Source organism: Asparagus officinalis, chromosome 5, assembly GCF_001876935.1.
Source record: "Asparagus officinalis chromosome 5, Aspof.V1, whole genome shotgun sequence".
In the NCBI taxonomy this organism is placed as follows: Eukaryota; Viridiplantae; Streptophyta; class Magnoliopsida; order Asparagales; family Asparagaceae; genus Asparagus; species Asparagus officinalis.
This window is the reverse complement of record NC_033798.1, coordinates 125703670-125726777: the sequence shown is the minus strand read 5'-3', so window position 1 is coordinate 125726777 and position 23108 is coordinate 125703670. Positions and strand designations below refer to the sequence as shown.

The 23108-nt window shown below is 35.7% G+C and overlaps 2 protein-coding genes across 3 annotated transcripts; one reads left to right on the top strand and one right to left on the bottom strand.

Moving 5' to 3' along the window:
* Window positions 7089-10620, top strand: LOC109841163 (probable monogalactosyldiacylglycerol synthase 3, chloroplastic). Its single transcript, XM_020410045.1, has 8 exons — window positions 7089-8011; window positions 8578-8754; window positions 8817-8974; window positions 9057-9198; window positions 9271-9495; window positions 9587-9649; window positions 9959-10033; window positions 10112-10620. The coding sequence occupies exons 1-8, from the start codon at window positions 7685-7687 to the stop codon at window positions 10367-10369; spliced, it is 1425 nt and encodes a 474-aa protein (XP_020265634.1). The 5' UTR covers window positions 7089-7684; the 3' UTR covers window positions 10370-10620.
* On the bottom strand, window positions 11566-18685 carry LOC109841162 (ER membrane protein complex subunit 7 homolog). Of its 2 annotated transcripts, none has more exons than XM_020410043.1 (7): window positions 18506-18685; window positions 18359-18402; window positions 16075-16186; window positions 13837-13900; window positions 13614-13730; window positions 13413-13521; window positions 11566-11989 (listed from the first exon to the last, which is right to left on the bottom strand). In XM_020410043.1, exons 1-7 carry the CDS (start codon window positions 18586-18588, stop codon window positions 11889-11891), a joined length of 630 nt encoding a protein of 209 aa, XP_020265632.1. In that variant the 5' UTR covers window positions 18589-18685; the 3' UTR covers window positions 11566-11888. The 2 variants fall into 2 exon arrangements, with proteins under 2 accessions (XP_020265632.1, XP_020265633.1); XM_020410044.1 differs by having other exon boundaries at window positions 16075-16183.

The window sequence follows — 23108 nt, the reverse complement described above, 5'->3', positions numbered from 1 at the left end:
GGCAAGGGTGCGGTGTGGTTGGCCACGGGTGAGGGAGATGAGAGAGCCTAGCACAGGGAGGCCTCTTGGTCCGCGGAGCTGGGTTTGTCCTATTTGGGTGCGGTTGTTCTCGGCCTCGACCTCAGCTGCTCCGCCGGCGCCGCCTTCAGTCCCCACTTCCTGTTCCTATTCTTGTAAGCCAGCGCCAGGCACATGGACGTGAACAGCAGCAGCGGCCCCGTGGTCACCGGCCTTGACAGGTGGTGCAGGCACGTGCTGCTCACGCGCCTGGCCTAGTGGAGCACTGGTTTTACTTAGGGTTGTCCGTGCTTGTTGTTGTCTGGAGGGTTCATTTTGTTTTGAGTGTTTGTTTAATGGTGGATTGAGATGAGAGGGGGTCTGGTGATATGACGTTGATGATGATATTATTTGTTTCTTGTAAAAGTGAAAGGAGGGAAGGGATACATGGAGACATGTATGTGATAGGGTTTGATGTGGTTGCAAGGAATGCATCTAGTTCTTTCAGGTGTAATAGAGAAGTTTTTCGATATTGTAGGTAGTAGAATCACTGCTTGCTTCATTTTTTATCTTCTTAATTTGGATGAGGAACTAACTATTGTAGTGTAGAACCAGTTTCTTAATTTGGATGAGGACGTTGTTAAGCATTATAGCTTAGCTGGGCATAGTGTGCATTGAACCGATGACTAAAGTAATTAATTCCATGGATCATATGAAACCTGGATTTGATCCCCAAAATATTTTGAGAAAGTACAGATATGAAGTCGTCCCTTGCGAGCAACAGTCTGGAATGCTAGTATTTGAAAATTTTAATCTTTTTATTTTATCCAATATCAAATATCTAACTAACTTGCTACTTGATTGACTGAACCAAAACTTGTGTGCATGTCTATATTGTTTATATTAATTTAGTTGTGTAAACGGTTGATGTGGATGACAAACAATGCAGCAAGCTTGACCTCTATTATTAAAGTTTACATGTAACAGTGAAAGTTAACATATTATGATGAAAGTTAACATGTTCAGCTGAAAATTAACATGTTATGAGGAGAGTTAACATATAATGATGAAAGTTAACATGTAAAAGTTAAACTTAACATAGTCGAATGAAAATTAACATCTTCAGATTAAAGTTAACATGTTATGAAGAAAGTTGACATGTTCACGTGAAAGATAACTTATTCAGCTAAAAGATAACATAGCCAAATGAAAGGTAACATGTTTAGCAGAAAGTTATCCAGCTAAAAGAAATTATAAAACTGTTACATTCTTACATAAGAATGTAATATCACCTGCAATATCACCTTCATCCTCGGCAATATCACATGTGAGAATGTAAGAAGTAACAGTTTTATAAAACTTCATCTAAGAATGTAAGAATGTAACAATTTTATAAGTATGTAATATCACCTGCAATACTCACCAAAAAAAAATAACCTGCAATACCACATCCATCCCCGGCAATATCACCTGTGAGAATGTAAGAAGTTTTATAATTTCTGGATACCTAGCGACACAAATCCCAAAATAATCCCCATGCTTCTTCCTAATATAATCCCCATGATTCTTCCTAATATCACCCATAAGAATGTAAGAAGTTTTATAATTTCTTTTGTCAAAACCTGAATATTATGATACATAATATGTACATAATCTTGAGGTTATTGTGTACATATTCTTACAGCTGATATTGCTTGAATAAACGATATGATTAGACTTACAATCTTAGATATTATAAAAATATAATACAATGTGCTACACAAGTCTTGACAACCTACATTGCTCTACCAAAAGTATTGTACTAATAAGCAATCCACACCAATCACCAATTACATTCATAGCTTTTTTTAAACGCTTCTACGAAAATAAAGCAGTGAAAGTTAACAGGTTTGGATGAAAGTTAACATAAAGCAGCAAAAGTTAACATTCAATATGAAAAGTTAACATACTAGGATGAAAGTTAACACGTTCTGCTAAAAGTCAACATAGAACTATTATAGTTAACATTTTCCCATTTCTTTCTCCTGTTTTTATTTTTCCCTTTTGTTTTTCTGCTAGTTTTTCTGCCAAAGATATACAAGAACTCAATAATCTTAACATGTAACTATTATAGCTTCAATTTAATATATTATGATGAAAGTTAACATGTAATAGGAAATGTTAACATATTATGATGAAAGTTAACATGTTCAGCTGAAAGTTAGCATGTTATGATGAACGTTAACATGGTTAGTTGAAACTTAACGTGTTATGAGTACACACTTCATGCAAATCAGTGCTAGGTTTTGTCAAATTTCAACTTGAAAGTGCCATTTGGACTGGCAACACGGAGATGACCCATCATTATTTGAAATAATGCAATTAGTGTCTCTACCACAGTCCATTAACAAAAATATGTGACAAGAATCTATTTAATTTTTAATGTCAAGGATACCATGAAAAAAGAAATCAACAAGAAATAGACATCCTCATTTATTAAATTTGAGTTTGAAAGCACCATTTGGACTAATATCACCTATGTCATCAGTGTAACAAATAAACAATGTTTTCCACCTCCTCATATGTGACCAACACATATACACTAGCAAATGATAATAGTCAAACGGAACATATACATAAATTCCAGGACATTATAAAAACAGACTCCCCAATTTTAAGCATCTCTTGAATCAATTTCAGACACAACAGATCTATCATCTTCTTCCTTCAATGAATGTATCATCTCGGCAACTTGACTCATAGTTGGTCGAGCATCGGCAGATTTGTATATGCACTTTAATGCAATCTGAAGAAGCTTCACCATTCTATCTCTTCAGATTGGTAAGACCATGGTGAAGGGCTTATACTTAATGAGATTTAATAGTGTGATTGTAGCTTGAAGATTATATACAGATGATTTGTATATATTATGTACACAATACCTCAAGATTATGACCATATTATGTATCATAATATTCCAGTGGTTTGATAGAACATAATTTATATATAATGCTTCAGTCTAATTATGCTCATGCAAGTTCTATTTGAAAGAAGTTGTACATATCACGATGAAGCGCCACACTATATTTCACATACAATCGTAACAATTATAACCAAAATTGATCACTAAATAGACCACAATATTTCACTCATGAACAGCACATATATTTTACATAACAATCGTACAATTAGCACTTTGAACATGGCATCTGGGCGAGATGCTGATCGTTCTCCTGATACTTGTATAATCAGCAAAAGTCCGGCTAGGGATTCAATATGCGTAAGGATAAGTGGTGCTAAGATGCTTGCAATCGCATTAGGATATCATTGATGGTTTTGCAGCTTCAAATGCTTGTTGTGGCATGCTGTAAGCATGCTGAATGTCACATACGCTAAATAAGAGTGGGTTTAGTAAAAGTCAGCGGGATGTATTTGCATAAAGATTATCATAATACCGGCGTATCAAATATGCTTTTAATTCCCATGTTGCTGTCTATGGCAAACCTCTTTGCCTTGAGCATTCATTTTGGCAGGTTGCTGAGCTTGAAGGGTAAGATGATGTTGTTGTGTGATTAGAATCTGCGCTACGTTCTGGCTGTATCCTCTTTTCACTCTGCACATTTCTCAAATAACATCAACTTACCTACACTAAAAGATAATGACAAAGATGTAGTATATATATGTATGTGTGATAAAAATTTGCAATTGGTCGAATCAACTGTACGCCTACACAGGGCCGCTGCTGCTGTTCACGTCCATGTGCCTGGCGCTGGCTTACAAGAATAGGAACAGGAAGTGGGGACTGAAGGCGGCGCCGGCGGAGCAGCTGAGGTCGAGGCCGAGAACAACCGCACCCAAATAGGACAAACCCAGCTCCGCGGACCAAGAGGCCTCCCTGTGCTAGGCTCTCTCATCTCCCTCACCCGTGGCCAACCACACCGCACCCTTGCCCGACTCGCCCGCACCCACAAATCCACCCAGCTCCTCGCCTTCTCCGTGGGCTCCATCCCCGCCGTCATCTCCATCGACCCCGCCATCGCCAAGGAGATCCTCACCCACCCCAACTGCTGCTGTTCGCTGCTTATTGACGGAGGAGGCGGGGGAGGTCGGGGAGGGGGCCCGGGGAGGGGGTAGGGAGGACGGGTGGGGGGTGTGGGCAAGGGTCTGGAGAAGAAGAAGAGGAGGAGGAGAAGAAGAAGAAGAAGAAGAAGAAGAAGAGAGGGGAGAGGAGGCAGAGGAGAAGAAGAAGAAGAAGAGGGGAAGGGTAATTTCGGGAAAAAAATTTCTGGGAGAATGTGAAAGGGCTGAAACATAAGGGAAATAATATGGGGGGCTGGGTCACATCCGGTTTTTTGTTTTGGGGCCTTGAAACATTTTTCCCCTAAAGTTTTTATAAATAGGTGTATAAGAAAATATATTATTAATTTGGTGATAGATATATCTCGGTGAATAGTACCGACAACAACATCTGGGTTGAGACTAGTGAATATAATGAAGAAAATATGATTTAGAGTGATAAAAGTTTTACGAGCGTAAGCGTGCAAATATCTTTATATGTTTGGGATCAATTAGGAAAAAAAATATGGAAAACTTTATTATTGTCTTTAACGCCTATGGGCGTGCCCTATCTGGACCAAGATCTCTACTAGGGCCTTAGCAAATTCTGTGAGTAAAACATTATTTTGAATCAAGGCAATATTTTATTTTATGATTACATGACAAACTGATATTCTGATAAAAATCCAGATAATCCATGATTATTTTTCTTAAAAAGTTACTTACAGTCGTTGAATGATAACAAATATTGCCTACTAAAGTTTTCTCTATTTGTTCGCGAAGATTACACCCACGGCAATGAGTTAAATTTAGCTTTATTGTTTTATTTATGAATTAAATTCAACTTTTCTCTTTTATTTATCACTTTCAATGTATGAAATATATACAATTTTTATTTGTCACTTTATTATTTTATTTATGAATTAAATTTCTTTTTTATTTGTCACTTTCATTATTAATCGTTAGATACCCCCAACGGAAATTTACTTTTTAAAGAAGCAGACGAATTGTAATGAGATTATGAGACTGTCAGTTTAGAATGAGCAACATTGTACAAAAAGATGTTAATATATATGGGGATTGTTTGGTACAGAGTAGGACAATTATTAAAAAACCCAACATCCTTGGATTTAGATTAGTACTAAGATTTTCAAATCAGAGCCCTGGACCTTTTAGTAGGATATTTTAATTTTTAAATTGGATTTTCGGACTAAAGGGTGGATTCTCGGGCTAAAGCTTAGATGGCCGTTTGAACTAAAGTTGTATTAATTGTATGTTTAAATGCGTAAATATTAAATATATTGGACAATTTATGTTTAAAAATATTACCACCAAACGTTTTTTGTATAATTAATATCCAAAAGAATATATTTTTTTTATTATTTTTTTTTTGAACTATAATATATATATATATATATAATATGATTATATATACTATATAGAGATGAGAGAGAGAAGAGAGAGAAGAGAGAGAAATATGGTATGTCTTTGCTTTACAAGCCCACAAGTTGTGCTCTGGTAGAGCATCGTGTCAAAGTCCTCCTCCACTCATTTAAATTGTCGGGAAAAATTCACATGGGTATGTGAGTGGTATGAGACATGTGACACATCACTACCAATGCACAAAATTTTGCTGTACCAAGGCTACCATATTTCTGCTCATATATTATATATATATATATAATATATGTATATATATATATATTTAATAATTTATAGTATATATATAGTGTGGTGCGGCTGTGGTGTAAAAATTTATGTATTTAATATTTTCATATCTAGCCGATTTAAATAATACTGTAAATGTATGACATATAATGTTAAATATTAAACTATTTATATAATTAAGAGATGTTAAATAATAAATATATTTAATTTAATGCTAAATATTAAATATATTAAGTGGTTGAATATATATTTAGTTTTTAAATGGATTAAATAAATTTAAATTAATTGATTTAAAATATTTTAAAATTAGATACATTCCATGGTAATATATAAATAATCTAGAGATATGAATATTTAAAATTATATTTATTTAATATGAAATATATTAAATATTTAAAATAAGTTAAGAGAAGAGAGAAAATCCATGGAGTGGGATCACAATCCACCAATTTTCACTCGGATTTTCTATAGATAATTTATCATTAAAATATATAGAGATGAAATGGAGTTTGGATTTTGAATTACAAGTTCTATTTAACAGTCATTGATAGTCAATTAACCTTAATTTCAAATTTAAATCGTAGTCCTAAACCAATAAAACCTTATATTGAAATCCAAATTCTAGTCCTAAACCAATAATACCTTAAATATCAATCCAAATTCTAGTCCTAAACCAATAATACCTAAATTGAAATCCAAGAAATAGTCCGAGTCAACAATCCTCAACCAATAACCTCCCTTAAGTGTTAGGGAAACTAATTTACTTATAATAGTTAATTTGTGTTGCTCCATATGGTCAATTTCTTTAGAAAGAATGTTTTTTTTGGTTTGCAATAAGACATTTTTACTAGATGCATAATTTGATAACAATACACAAGCCTGATCATGAATTATATGTTTGACAACATGTTGATTTGGTCATCCCCTTTCATACAACCGAAAAAAAAAAAACAATGGTCTTTTGTTAGCAAATGCTAACACCTAAGGTCGTCCGAAGGAAATATCTGTAACTCATAAGATAAATTTTTTTCAGGTTGCAAAACATTTCTAAAATTTTTTATTCGGCTTTATTTGATGCAGAAGTATATCTGAATTGATAATACGAATAGAGCAATTGATGTGACGTGTATGTGTACTTCATTAAAATTCTCCAATATATATATAAAATAAAATAATGGTTTGGCTCAACAATATAGATGTCCAAATATGCATTCTAACGCGTGTACAATTAAGTTAGCAACACCCTCTACGCATTGTAAACTTATTTAAATAATATTTAGTATAACTTTTAGTAAACACCTATTTTTTAAATTTATATAGCGAAATCGATCTTTTTTAAAAAAATCAGCAAAACCGATCATTTTAAGATGAAAATGATCGGTTTTGTTGTGGAAGAATTTTTCGAACTGCACGGGACTAACAATAAATATTATTTGAGTTTATACTTAAATTATTTGAGGGTGAAAAATATCTCGGTGGCATCATCACCGAAACTTTTGAGATCTTGGCTTATAAAACAATACTCAATAGATTGAGTTATCTTCAAGAATTAATCCTCTCAAAAACCTGCCCCTCGTATAAGTTCGACGTCTGTTTTTCTTTCTGATTTTGATAAATGAAAAAAAAACCCACACATCCAAATCACAAGATTTTTCTAATCAAAGTATCATGATCATAACAAAACATATTACCTTACTCATCCAATCAGATGATCCCCCCATATGATTATTTAAATTACCACCACAAGAAAAACAAACCATATTAAGGGATATCCTTTTTTCTATAAAAAAAACAAATATCCCTCCTCCTTCCAAGCCATTCTTCTCATCATGCATATTTATAGTTAAAGCACTTAACCCCACCAATATAAATAACCTTTCGCCCTCTCCTCTCCCTCTCTTTTCTCCTCTCAAACCAAAACCAAACACAAAACAAAAACAGCAAGAAACAAAACAAACCATCCTCCTCCTCCTCCTCCTCCTCCATGGATTTGTCACAGCTCTCGCCTCGACGACCAATGAGAAGCGTCCTCCTCAACTCCCTTCTTGCTTTTCACCAGGAGCAGGAGGAAATACGGCGACAAAGCCCACACGGCCACATGAGGAACTGCAGCTTGGCCTCTGACGATGAAGACGAGGAGGTCGTCCCGTGGGGAGAGGAGGAAGAAGGGTCCATGGAGCTGGTTCAGCTAGGCGCAGAACTGAGGCCCAAGAATGTGTTGATCTTGATGAGCGACACGGGCGGAGGTCACAGGGCTTCGGCTGAGGCCATTAGAGATGCTTTTAAGCTTGAGTTTGGAGATAGGTACAGGGTACGTACGTAGGTGATGAAAAAAGAAAAATATTTATCATTGTTTTTTTTTTTTTGAATTACTTTGTCATCCCTTGTTTTTCCCCCCAATAAACATGTGTTTTTACCCCTCTTTATCCAATTATATCTTTCGAGGTAATTATCAAATAATAATGTTCAAGTCGTCGACTCATCAACTTTCTTGTTTTTTGGTTACATGGTTCTTGATTTGGTTTTGATTTGCTATTGTAATCTATGCTTTATTTCTCATGTATCCCAATAAAATGGGGGGAGTTCCAATTTTAAGCAAATTATCCTTAATTTTAAGGAAATTATCCTTAATTTTAAGGAAATTATCCAAATGGGGGGACTCTTACTCCGTTTCATGCCAAGTTTTTGCCTATAATTTACCTGTCGGACTTCTACCAAATTATTTCCTACTTGTTATTTTCGCATTTTTTGACATAAACTTGCTCGTAATTCCTAGTTTTGCTTAACATTTTCTCCGTGTTATAACCCGTCACTTTTTAGCATTTTCTTACTTTGCATCCCCTTACTAAAAAAAAATTCACTGTTTTTAACTTTCAGGTGTTTGTGAAGGATTTATGCAAGGAATATGCAGGGTGGCCTCTAAACAACATGGAGAGCTCCTACAAGTTCATGGTGAAGCATGTCCAGCTCTGGAGGGTCGCCTTTCACAGCACCTCCCCTCGCTGGGTTCACTGCGCCTATCTCGCTCCCTTCTTTTCGAAGAAACCCCAAATCGCCACTACTCGATAACTTGGTATGAGCCTAACTTGTTTACTATTTCGAGATGCTGAAGGAAGGTGGAGGCAGGCTTCATGAAGTACAAGCCAGACATAATCATAAGCGTCCATCCCCTCATGCAACATATCCCTCTGTGGGTGCTCAAATGGCAAAACCTTCAGAACAGGGTCATCTTTGCCACTGTCATCACTGATCTCAATACTTGCCACCCTACATGGTACTCGGCTAGTCCCTGCTTCGATCAAAACCCTAGCTCTGCCATTTCTGCTTAGTGATTTTGGTTGATATTGACACTTTAGGTTTCACACTGGGGTGGATAGATGTTACTGCCCCTCTGACGAAGTGTCGAAAAGGGCTTCACTTGACGGTCTCGAGTCTTCTCAGGTTCGAGTTTTCGGTTTGCCTATTAGGCCTTCATTCTGTCGAGCGGTTCTCAACAAGGTCAGTGACATTAGCTGTCTACAGTCTAATGATCTTTCATAGTGATGCATAACTTGAATGTGATGCGACCAGGATGATCTGAGAAAAGAATTGGAGATGGACCCGAATCTGCCTGCAGTTTTGCTTATGGGAGGGGGCGAAGGGATGGGACCCGTTAGAAAAACAGCGAAAGCCCTAGGAGACGCGCTGTTCGATAGAGAGCTCAGAAGACCTATAGGTCAGATTGTTATCATCTGTGGACGTAATAAAAAGTTAGGCTCGACATTGGGTGGGTATGAGTGGAAGGTGCCCGTAAAGGTATCACATCTCCCGTTGTCTGCATACATTTTCTTGAACACGTTCAGACCTCGATAATTCTAACGCTCAGTTCTATTTCATGTATTGACAGATAAGAGGATTTGAAACTCAGATGGAGAAATGGATGGGAGCCTGTGATTGCATTATAACGAAGGTATGGGGTCTGTTTAGTATCCGTAAGGGTTAGTTGCAGATAGACACAGTTACCACCCCCAGGGTAAAATTTTTAGACTCAATTATCCTCAGGAGTTCTATTTGCCAAAAAAAAAACAATTTTCTTTTACTGTGAGGGTAAAAGAGTTTAAAACTTTCACTCAAGGGGTTGGGGTCTATCTGGAACAATAGAACTATGGGGGGCTCCATCCACAATTGGGCGATAGTACAAGGGCTCTATCAACGATTAACCCTATCCATAAAAGACGGTTATCGGTCTATATATTGATGAATTTTATTCGGGTTTTAGGCGGGTCCTGGTACCATTGCTGAGGCTCTGATAAGGGGGCTTCCAATTATCCTAAATGACTTCATCCCGGGACAGGTTCATACACAGACCCATACTTTCATCCCCGAGCTCAAAATTCAAACGGACATGTGTAACTGATGTCTATGGTTGCAGGAAGTTGGAAATGTCCCTTACGTAGTAAGCAATGGAGCTGGAATATACTCAAAAAGCCCAAAAGAAACAGCTAATCACGTGGCGAAATGGTTTGGTCCTGAGAAGGAAGAGCTGAAGAGGTTATCAGAGAACGCGCTAAAACTGGCTCAGCCTGATGCAGTGTTTGATATCGTCAAGGATATCAATGAACTAGCGCGCGAGCGAGGACCGATGGCCCAAATCTCCTACTCGCTGACTTCATCGTTCTATAACCGATAACTTTTTTAAGTTTCCTTAAGTTAGAGAAGCTTGGAAGTGTACAGATATGGATCACATTCTCTGAGCCTTAAGTGACTTCTTACCTAGTAACATCCTTCACAGATCTTTAGGTGTAGGGCGATGGAAGTTTGATGATATGTTGTTGCTTTGAGTGTCCCAGTTGTAGTTGTCCTCTTTGTTTAACAGGGTCATTATGTTCACCAGCATTCTGTTGAATGTGGTGATCACATGTAAACAGTTACTCCTTAGTAAAAAAAAAGGAAAAGAGAAAAAAAAAACATCTTCCGCTGTTTTGTTTTCTTGGGTAAAACCTTTAATTCTTTGAAACTGTTATTTTATGATCATCTCATTATAACATAGTAGATCTTTCGCTATATCGGAGGTATTTCATTAATGTTATATTACCACTTTGGCTGCTGGATAAGGGCTTATTTAATACAGTAACTTATGGTTTGTATATTGTCCTAGTTTGTAAACTAGTATTTAGTTGGTAACCAGCTATGATATATAGAATAACAAGCAATTGCCTAGGAAATATGAAGCAATAAAATAGGAAAGCTTGACAGAGGAAGAGAAACACCCAATCTTAAAAGATGAAGAAATGAAGTATTAAACAAAAGTAACAAGCAATTGAAACGTAAAGAAATTTAAGCCACAGGTCATAATCATGGGAATCCAGGCAATGTTAAATGCGAGTCATGACCTTAAAAAGCCAGTTCAACATAGACAAGCTACTCCTGTTCTAAAACATGTAGATGACAGCCACAAGGTGATAGATTTAAATAATAATAATATCTTAATCAGAGTTCCAAATACAGTATCATTGAAAAATAATGACTATATATAGAACAACCAACGAATGATCAAAATTAGATGAGAGAACTTGCGTGCACTATAGAACACTACTAATTAATATCTTTGTGTGGGCGGGCAAAGTTTTTATTTTCCCAACAAACATAAGAAAATCTTAAAGAACACTTTTTCTGGAGGAAAACCTTAAAGCAGGTTTTGAGGTTTTCTTGCTCTCTTTTGGTATTTTCACATGAATAACATCTCTATGAAAATTCGCAGCAACTTGAAGCTACAGATTTTCTCTAAAGCAACTATTATCGCATAACCTGAATGCTCAGGAATTTTAAGGGAAACTGCAGCTATGACACTGCATGTTCAAAAATCAGGCATCTGAGTCACAAAGATGAATATATGATATCAGAATATATCAGACTGCAATAATATTGATCACACAATATTGATTTTTGTTTGTCCCGATTATGAACATAGAACAAAGAATTAAAGCACGTGCAAAAAGATGCAACTCACACTTCGAATGATGAATGTACAAAGAATCTTACTTATGGGAGAAGTTACAAATCTCGATTCATGCAGCTTTCTGCTAATCTTAATCAGTAAAAGAAGCATGACTGGTTAGCAATATTGATCATGTTCCGGAGAAAAGGCAACTGATATCTTTTGGCTACAAACCTGAGGCTTGACTTCTGATCACATAAACTTCAATTGTTTAGTTGCTTCTTGTAGCTCCGGTTGCAGCTCCAGTCAGCATACCAGCAAGGCCCCCTTGGCTTCTCATCTCTTCTTGGGCTCTCCTCATTTCTTCCGGATCTGAAGGTCAAAAGGAAAAGATGTCAAACGCCTTGACCAAATTGCCATATATATTTGTAGGAAGGGTCATATAACATAGAGGGATACTACACTAGAAGCTTGTTGTTTATATGCAATTGTCGCAGGAGATACAATTAGTTTTGGTGAAGTTCAACTTGTATGCTGGAAGTGGTTATGGAATTGAGATTCCCAACTGCTCAAGGCTATGAAGCACGGACACGCATAACGTGAAGCCGTGTCGTGTCGTGTACGTGTCAGACACATGTGTTCGACACACGTATCCTATGTATTTTTTAGGATTTGCCTCGTGACGGCGTGTCGGATGGCCTTGTCGGATCCGTGTCCGTGCTACATAGGCTCAAGGTTCTCCTGGCATTAAAATCTACGTCAGAAGAGATTCAACCGAACAAGTACAGTCAAATTGATCAAATTCTCAGTGCTAATATCATGTACACTTATATCATATCTGGTTGATACTTAATAGCTTTGCACCGGTTTTAAAATACACTTCCATCCCATGTTGCATTAATTATTTGATGCTGAGACATTTATTTCCATTACTTGTTCATTATCTGGATACTCAGATACTTCATCGATACTCATTGATATCCGATTATATATTACAGATATATGTACTCTGGACCTATCAAAGACGTATAAGATATGTATCCAAAATGCATAAACGTTAGATTTATGGTTTTACCTGACCTGTAGATACATCTCTACTATTAACTGCAAAGACAGGAAGGACAGTTTCATTGTATGTGACTACAAGTTTAGATGGAAAAAGGGGTTTCCACATACAATTGTCTCACTTCTAAAGAAAATATTTCCGATCATTATATTCCCAGTTTTAAATGCATGCTAGGTCATGAATTAAAGGGTTAACTGCAGATACAACCTTTGTATTAACGAGGGTTACTTGGTTAGCCACTCATCACCCCAAACATTTTTATAAGCACTTAAACCCCCTGTCCCACTCTAAAGAAAATATTTCCGATCATTATATTCCCAGTTTTAAATGCATGCTATATGTCATTAGTTTAAAGCTTACTGCAGATACAGCCCCGTACTATAGGAGGTTGTAAAAAATTTCATAAGCACTTAGAAACCTTGTCCCATAAATGGATTTATCTCTCTGCATGCACACGCCTATAAGAGTATAGGGGATTTCTCCGCAACACAATTAAACTTCGGGGATCCCTCCGCAACATATTGACGTCACGGGGCGCATCTGCAGTTAACCCTTACTAAAAATGATCATGAAAAACACTCCATTAAAAGTCTTTCAAGTTCCAACGAAAGTACAGCATATTTAGTTAATGTGCTGATAGAGTAATATGATCTGTGAGATGAAGTTTATCATTAACACCTCGACCAGCCTTTATATTATGGAAAATTAAATTAAAGATCAGAATCATACCCATATTCTCCATCATCTTGGGCATCACGAACACCATAAGCAACATGAAACCCATCATCAGACCCATAGGACTTTTCAAAAGAGACATAATTGAAAAAGGCTCTCTTATCTACGGAAGTAAGAAAAAAAGAGATTAACCTTTTTAATGAAGTTACTCACAAGAGGCAAAAATCATATGATTGAAATTCAAATCTAGCATACCTCATAATATTGTTCTTCTCTTAAGGGTTCTAACACCAATTCATGCAAAGCCCTTCTGTTTTCTGTTAATGCTGCCTGAACATTACCAGGGTTTCTCGCACTGATATCAATACGAACCTAACCATAATATAAAGTGAAAAAACAGCAGTCACAATATTTTTTACCAGCTTTAAACAGCATCTCACATACAAAAACACACGTCCAAAGAGAGGAAGAGAGTTACCGGTGAAAAGAAATAACCTAGTGCAACCACTTCAATCAGATGAGTACCAGCTGGCACGTTGTAGCTGAGGGATAATAAGTCAAAGAATTGAAAAGAAAAGCTGGTACATTCTAACTACCAAATTACAAGGGTCAATGACTAGCCCATTCCAATTAATTAGAAACTTCATATTTCTGTGTATAAATCATAGTTCTAAAAGACCGAAGTCCTTTGGAACTTGTACCGTTAAAATTATTTTCAGAGCCATCGCCATGAAAACATAAATCAATTTTCAGAAGCCAACAACAGGAGCTGCTGGCATAAAGAAAATTGAATCCGCGTTACCTACATTTACAAATATGAAGGCGCGAAGACACTCTCAGGAAAAGTTGAGAACAAATAATTTGATAGTTCTCTAAAGCTGAAACCTTTCAAACCAAGTCTGAAGCAGTCAATCAATCATCATAGTTTGAAATGCATCAGAAATAGCATGATAAAAACAATATCAAAGTTTACAGTAGCACAAGCAGACACCTATATTAAATTGAATTAAGATTGGTCGTCCGATACAGATACATACTTTGTTCACAGTCCCTCCTAAAACTTTTAATGTGTAAAATGATTAGCGTCCTGCAAGAATAATTCAAAAAAAGAAAATAAAAACAGTATCGTCAAGTAAGATACACTTAACTCTCAGGACATAATAGATGTTCCACTGAATTTTTATGCAACAAGTCCACAATGTCATTTAGTCATTAGATGAAGGCTAATAACTAGACTACAATCCCTAAACTACTTTTGTTCTACTAGAAACAAAACTGTGAGGTTCCTTCCTCTTGGATTTGCTATTATAAGTCATCAAGGACCCCACACTTTTGTTTATAGTTATCATTGTTTTAAATATCCCCGACATGGCCCGATATATCCCCTGATATATCCTTTTACAGGGTTTGCCGCAACCGATATGGTCTTTAAATATCTTTTACCGCTTTTTGGCTACGCAACCGATATGGTCTTTAAATATCTTTTACCGCTTTTTGGCTATTTTGAGTGATAAATCCCTGATATGACCGATATATTAGCCGATATAATATCTTTTACCGCTTTTTGGCTATTTTGAGTGATAAATCCCTGATATGACCGATATATTAGCCGATATATGGACCAATATATCTTTTTATATAGCTTGTTGCAAAATAATATACCATGTTTGGAATTTTTGGGGGAGATATCAAGATTTCCCCATTATATCAAATGACATTTTGCCCTAAAAAGCAGATCAAATGTTGCAACGTTGCTTTGCACTTTTTTTGTTTTAGAAGGTTGATTAGTGATCCTAAACATACATTTTTTATATTTTGTATGCTTAAATTTTCATTACATATGTTGAGATTACATTTTAATGCATTATACTATGTATGAAAACATTCATTATGACATTCCGATATTTGCCACATATCCCCGATATTTCCCCTATATCCGCAATCCGATATGAATTTTGGCCATCCGATATTTCCCCGATATCCGATATTTAAAACCTTGATAGTTATACAAAAGTAGTTTAGGGATTGTAGTCTAGCTACCACTAGTCTTAAATGAAATAAAGCTTATTTCATGGAAAGGCTTTATATACATGCACTCCAATATGCTGGCTAAGAGGCAAATAAAGGCAATACTTGTGTTAAAATCTAAAAGCAAGGTTGCAATTCCATGTTTATCAAATATAGCTTCTTGTCTCTCTATAGTATACATGATGATTCAGGTGCATCATCAACTTTATTTACTAACCATAAGTTATGGAAAACCATTGGGCTACACTATGGGATAAAAAGACACAGCTTAGCATCTTATATAATGTAGAAAACCTAAATAGCATGTCTTGGAGGCAAGAAAGTCATGGGCCAGTAGCGGATATGATAGGTTGAACAAACAATTCAATGAGCATAAGGTTTAACATTGAATGAGTCGAGGTGTAATCAAAATGGTAATCATTCTGCTGCAACTTATCAGACATCAGCATAGAGAGACTTCAAGACAGCTTGGTGGAAGGTCACAACAAAAACTGACAATGGCCGTATTGGGGCTGTATCTTGAAGAACAGTCTTTGAGCATTCAATACTACCTATTCTGATTCTTGATACGGCCTTAAAACATATTTTACATAGCATATAATGATAACAAAATCGTGGATATACAGCCATAGGATTCACTATGCAAACAGTGAATATAGAAAAACAAAATTTTAGGCATGAAGGATACAAGGAGAAGTAACCATCTGCTCTAACAAATGAAACACTTTGACCACCGTTAAGTATGACTTTAATGTTTGAGATCTTTGCAGGAAGGCCAAAACCTTTTGATCCTGTGCCTGCTGGAAAAGGAAGAGTTCAGACCTTCAGCTACATATACCCACTACACTTGAATTTCTAATTTATTGATCAGAAGAGCTAGCAATTGAAATTTGTACTATAATAAAAATAATTAAGTGTTTAAGGTCTTTGCAGGAAGGCCAAAATCTTCTGACCCTACGCCTGCTGGAAGGTAGAGTTTCAGACTTTCAGCTATATATACCCAGTCCACAAACTTCCATTTCTAATTTATTGATCAGCAGAGCTAGATTCAGCTAGCAATTGGACAGTTGTACTACAATAATAAAAAAACCATCTCATTGTACGAGTAACAACAAAATTTATAATATTCCTATGGAATTTAGCTTAAACATAGACAACACCATGATGATCAAATGGGCAGTTTTATTTCAACATGGAGAGAGTAGTGAGTTAAGCTATGTATGTCTTTATGGTGAGCAGAAACTGAAGCAAATTGTTAGAAGCAAATCACAAGCTTACCTGGATACTTGTTCATGTATTCATCAAAAAAAATTGTGTGTAAAATTGTGCCTTCTAAAACTATCTCTGGAATACTTAAATTATTCCCCTACTGTTCTCATGCTTCCATTATATTATCCATGTATTCTTTTTCTATTACTATATAACCTACAATATTATATCCCTTTCAGGATAATCATAAGACTTTCTAAGCTAAATCATTATGTGAATTATTTTTCGCTATCTTGACTATCGATCATCTAGCAAGTAAATTTTCTATTGTTGACCTTCCTAGCAATAAAACATAGTTGACTCTTGGACGCCAATGTTTATTTGCTTAGCCTTTACTCAACTTTCCAGTACAAAACTAGTTTAACTTTGGAGACTAATGTTTGCTTCCTCAGTCCTTGCTCGATCTTCCAAAAACACAAAACTAAGTTGACTTGTGAACGCCAGTGTTTCTTTCGCTAGCCCATTTGCAATCTTCCTAGCACAAAGTCAAAATTGACTATTGGACACCAGTTTCCTCCTATCACTCAATCATTTTTGAAGTTCTATCGCCTTCTGTTTTACAAACAGGCACAAAAGTAGTACTCCTCCATTTACTAGGATTTTGTTCACCAACTTAGTTAACCATGCTGAATCTTTTCCCATGGAAACCCAAAAAGAAGTGCTTTAAATTAATCCTTTTCCCACCTTCAAGTATTTCGACTCAGTCGCGAGTTTCATTATTATATTAAACATTTTCATCCAAATTGGATGAGATAAGTTCATTCCATGATCACAATTCCGGCTAGAATCCTCCACTTCATATCAAAGCTTTTTTAGCGCGTGCAGTTTTGCAAAAGGGCTTACAATCAGGCGTTAGAATCAGTGAGGAAATTGGAATGAACTAAACATTATCCAACCTAAATTAAATTTCATCTTCTCTATATCCCACCAAGTTTTCCCCCTTCAACGACCTTCGTTTCTCCTCCCTACTAAAAAACCCCCACGTTGTCTGGTGCATTAAAAGCCTTCTCTTATAAAGAGAATGGATTTCCTCAAAGCAAGCACATTATTCAGTAACAAGCTACCAAGAACCAAATCTAGGGTTTCCTCCCTCCCCCATTTCACTTCTATCTTTTAACTCGCTCTAATTCCGGCTAGAATCCTCCACTTCATATCAAAGCTTTTTTAGCGCGTGCAGTTTTGCAAAAGGGCTAACAATCAGGCGTTAGAATCAGTGAGGAAATTGGAATGATCTAAACATTATCCAACTTAAATTAAATTTCATCTTCTCTATATCCCACCAAGTTTTCCCCCTTCAACGACCTTCGTTTCTCCTCCCTACTAAAAAACCCCCACGTTGTCTGGTGCATTAAAAGCCTTCTCTTATAAAGAGAATGGATTTCCTCAAAGCAAGCACATTATTCAGTAACAAGCTACCAAGAACCAAATGAATTTCCTTAAAGCAAGCACATTATTCAGTAACAAGCTACCAAGAACCAATTCTAGGGTTTCCTCCCTCCCCCATTTCACTTTCAATCTTTTAACTCGCTCTAATTCCAATAAATTTTCAGTCTAAAAAATTACAACCTCAATTACTATTACCAACAAACAATCAACTAAACTATCAAAAAAATTCAAATAAAAATTGGAATTTACGAGAACCACCGGGATCCACATAAATCCATGAAATAAAGAACAAAGTGAAAAGGAGGTCAGATTCGTACCGGCTACCTTCACAAGACCCGTAATCGTGTTCCCATTGCCAGACCTGAATTATTATTATTTTGAATCAGTCTTTCAAAATTAGGAAAATTCTAGGGTTTTTAGTGAGGGAAAGAAAGGAGGAGAAGGAGGAGAGTGGATCAGGTTACCGCACGGGATCGGCGAGGGTTGATGGGAGAAGGCACGAGAGGAGAAGGAGAACCGCTGCTAAGATCACCGCGGAGTTCTCCATCTCTTTATCGAGAGAAAGAGCTTTGAAATTAGCAGTATTTTTTTTACCGCTTTAAACTCGGATCTCCGTTCGCAGTGAGGGAGAGAGAGGGTGGGAGAGCGCTCGTTGAGTAGCCCTCTCCTTTTTTATCACTGGGCCTGCAAATGAAAGCTCAAATTATGAGCCCAAGTATGGCCCGTATTTTATGATTCAGATCCTCTGGAAAAAAAAATTAAATAAATAAAAGCAAAATAAAAGAAGAAGAATAGTGGAGTGACCACTATAATACCACAATTGTTGATTTTTTTTAGCAAGGGGTTGTAATATGAAGTTGAGTGTAAATTCAGAAAATAATACAATTCATTAGGATATTGTGAGTACTAGATATGTATTAAATCATAACTATCTACCAAGTAAATTAACGATTATGATATTGTAGAAGTCTCTTCGCTATTTTTTCTTAGTGGAGGGGAATCAAATTTCATATTTTATTTTTCATAAGTCAAAATTTCACAAAACCGTATTATTTTTGGTGTGTCACCCACGAAACCCCCAATACTTTGTTTGTCCGACCTGAAATGTTTCCTCACAATTCTAAGTGATAAAAATACCTCTCATGAAAAAATTAAAAAATAAAATAAAGCAACATCCTTTCAATTACTTTTTTTTTATAAAAAACTTGTCTTAGGCAATTTGCAAATTTATTGGGTGGGGCTGGATCGTTAGGGGGAGGGGAAGAGGGAGAGAGAAAGCTGTTTATTTGCAAATTATCTAATATAAGGGGTATTTTGAAAATATTTATTAAAAAAATAAATATATGTGGTTTAGAGGCTGTTTGGTTGGCTTTTTTTGTTTGGGTCCCCTGCCAAAACTGACAAAAACTATCAGTTTTGGCAGCTTTACTTGTAAAAACGCCCATTTTTGGGGCGTTTTTGCAAGTAAAGCTGTCAAAACTGATAACTTTTGTCAGTTTTGGCAAGGAAACAAGGACAAAAAATGCAAACCAAACAGCCCCTTAGGGATTGTGTGGAAAAAGTATTTGGTGTTCAACAGGAATTACAAAAGTACTGAGGATTTTCATGGAAAACACAACAAAGTATTTGTTTATTTTCCCCTTTGAAATGTACCCTTCTCTTTAGGTAGAACGTAGGGTAATTTAAAGTTAATTTCACGGCATGGAGTTACAATTTTATACTCTTATATATAGTAATAGATTTCTAAAACCATTTTAAATGTCTAGTCTATAAAATTTCTTAAATCTATAAAATTTCGTATAGATTTCTTTTTATACATCTTAAAGTCTATTCGTTCATAACTTAGGTTCAATCGGTACTTCTATTAGCATATTACATAGGCAAGTGAGTTATGATAGCATATTTAATTCACATCGTTTGTGCAAAGATTTAATAAGGACCTTGCATCAAAGTTTTTTTTTAAATATTAAGAGTAGATGGTGAAATATATCATAATCTCTCTGCTTTAATTTCACACAAAAAATTCTACGTACTTCCAGTTTTACTTCTATGATACGGAGAATGAGCTATAAAATTGAATAAAAATATAGATAATGTAAATATGAGTAAAATCATAACTAAATGTAAATATAAGTCAAACCACAAGTAAAAGTTTAATGGACATATTTCAAATAAAATTCATATGCAAAATTCTTTCGCGAATTGAATGATCACTCAGCTTTTAAAGACTTCAAGATAATAATCAATAGAGGTGTTTTACTAGATCAATGTGTTTATAACTCACAAATAGTAGATTATGTCGCCACAGTCTGGGTTGAATGAAATAATAACAATATTTTATTTGAGAGAGAGATTATTGAGTTGATGATCAATCCAACAAAAACATTATTTTTTATTTTTATTTTTTTTATTAATTTAAATAATCATGATATTTAACAAAATGTACGTGCATCCTACCTGGCGGGATAGAAATTTGGGAAAAATGTGTCCAGACCCCAAAAGTAGAAAGTTCATGTGACCCGCCCCCTTGTATTCTGACCCATGTGTATAAGCCCCAAATACACATTGTATTTGTGTTAAAGTATCAGATCCTGAGAAAAGCCCAACAAAAGTTACAAATTTATCATTTGATTTGATTGAGCTTAGTAACTGCGCCCATCCCTTTAACCTCATCCCATCTCTCTCTCTCTCTCTCTCTCTCTCTCTCTCTCTCTTCCTTCTCTCTCACTTCCGTCATGGCCACTGAAAATGATCAGACCCTGGGGAGGTCGTGGAAGGCGAAGGCGAGGACGGTGGTCATGGAGTCGGAGGTCGGGGAGTCATCTTAGAAACAGTTCGTGAACGCGGGTTCAACGACAAACACGGAACATGGCCTGGTAGGACCCGCGAGCTGACGAAGCCCGGAGCTTTGGTCCGATGCATCGTTGTTCTCCCCTTTCTAAGTTACGGAATATCTTTACCCAAATCAATGTCTTAATCAAGATAGTGCTCTTGTTTTCTTGTAATTTATGAAGGGAATCAATATTGGGTTTTTGTAGTTTTTCTCTTTCATTTAATTGAAATAGGATCTCCTTGGATTCTTAAACAGTGGTTTGGGTTTTCCTTTAATGCATTTTTCTTGTGTGATTTGGTGATTGACAAAGTTCTGTATAAGAGATTAACAGCAAAAATTTTCAAAAGCTCACATTGAATCTTCAGGCATGTCGACATTTAGCTAAAAATTAAAGATAATGTGATTAAAAGTCGACTAAAGAATCTAAGAACCTGTGAATTTGAAAGGGGGGACAAGGAAAATTAGAACTATGAATGTTAGTTCTAAGGGCTAAACTGTTAGTTCTAAGGGCTGAAATGTTAGTTCTAATGGCTGAACTGTTAGTTCTAAAGACTGGACTGTTAGTTCTAAGGACTGGACTGTTAGTTCTACCAGCTTTCATGTTAGTTCTGTCATCTCTTACGTTAGTTCTACCTGCTTTCATAGTAGTTCTGTTATCTCTTACGTTAGTTCTGTTCACTGCCATGTTAGTTCTGTCCGTTCTACCTTCTTTATGAGAACATTATAAACAACAAATATCAGTATGAACACCATTTTTAAGCATCATTCTTAAAGTTTAAACCCAGCAATTTGATTGCCATGCTTGCACAAGCAATCGACCAAACTACAGTGTGCTACGGCATCTGGCATAAATCCCCTCTTTAGTATTTGAAAGAAAATTATTGCTGCTTCCTTCAACATTCCTTGCATAGCCATTCCCTTGAGAAGGATGGTGAAAGTAACTACATCAAGTATGAGCTTGTGTACTCCCAATTGTCTATAGATTTTATGTTGGTGAAAGTAACTACATGAATTAGAACTAGAACTAACATAAAGTGAGTTACAATCAACATAAAATGAGTTAGAACTAACAAAGAGCACAAGAGCCTAAAACTAACATGAATTAGAACTAGAACTAACATGCAGTGGGTTAGACAAAGAACGAGTTAAAACTAACATGAATTAGAACTAAAACTAACATGAAGTGAGTTAGAACTAACAAAGAGCAAGTTAGAACTAACTTTAAGTGAGTTAGAACTAACAAAGAGCAAGTTAGAACCAACATTAAATTAGTTAGAACTAACAAAGAGCCCCAAGGCCCAATCAAAGACCTTTAAATATATATTGTAGTTGCAAGGGTTTGAACTCCTGATCTCCTCTTCAAATTCCCAAGCTTTACCACTTGACCAAGTAGCCAAAGTGTTAATGTTAGTTCCACTTAAAGTTAGCTCTTACTTGTCATTAGAACTAACATAAAATAAGTTAGAACTAACATGAGTTAGCTCATGATAGAGCTTAAAAAAGGGCATAAATAACTAGAGTTAGCTCATGTTTGTTCTATCAAAGCTCATGTTAGTTCTAATTTTTACCGGCTCATGTTAGTTCTAATTTTTACCAGCTCGTGTTAGTTCTAATTTATTTAATGCGTTAGTTCTAGCGTAAATGTTGGTTAAAATTAGAACTAACTTGTTATAAAATAGAACTAACTTGGTATAAATTAGAACTAACTTGGGATACATTAGAACTAATATGGTTAAATTTAGAACTAACTTGTTATAAGATAGAACTAACTTGGTATAAATTAGAACTAACTTGTTATAAAATAGAACTAACTTGGTATAATTAGAACTAACTTGTTATAAAATAGAACTAACTTGGTATAATTAGAACTAACTTGGGATAAATTAGAACTAATATGGTTAAAATTAGAACTAACTTGTTATAAGATAGAACAAACTTGGTATAAATTAGATATAACATGGTATAAAATAAAATTAACGTGGTATAATTTAGAACTAACTTGTTATAAAATAACACTATAACGTGGTATAAAATAGAATTAACTTGCTATAAATTACAACTAACTTGGTATAAATTAGAAGTAACGTGGCATACACTAGAACTAACATGAACTGCGACAGAACTAACATGGTGTAGATTAGAACTAACACGCTACAGAATAGAACTAACATGGTATAGATTAGAACTAACACGCTACAGAATAGAACTAATATTGTGCAGATTAGAACTAACAC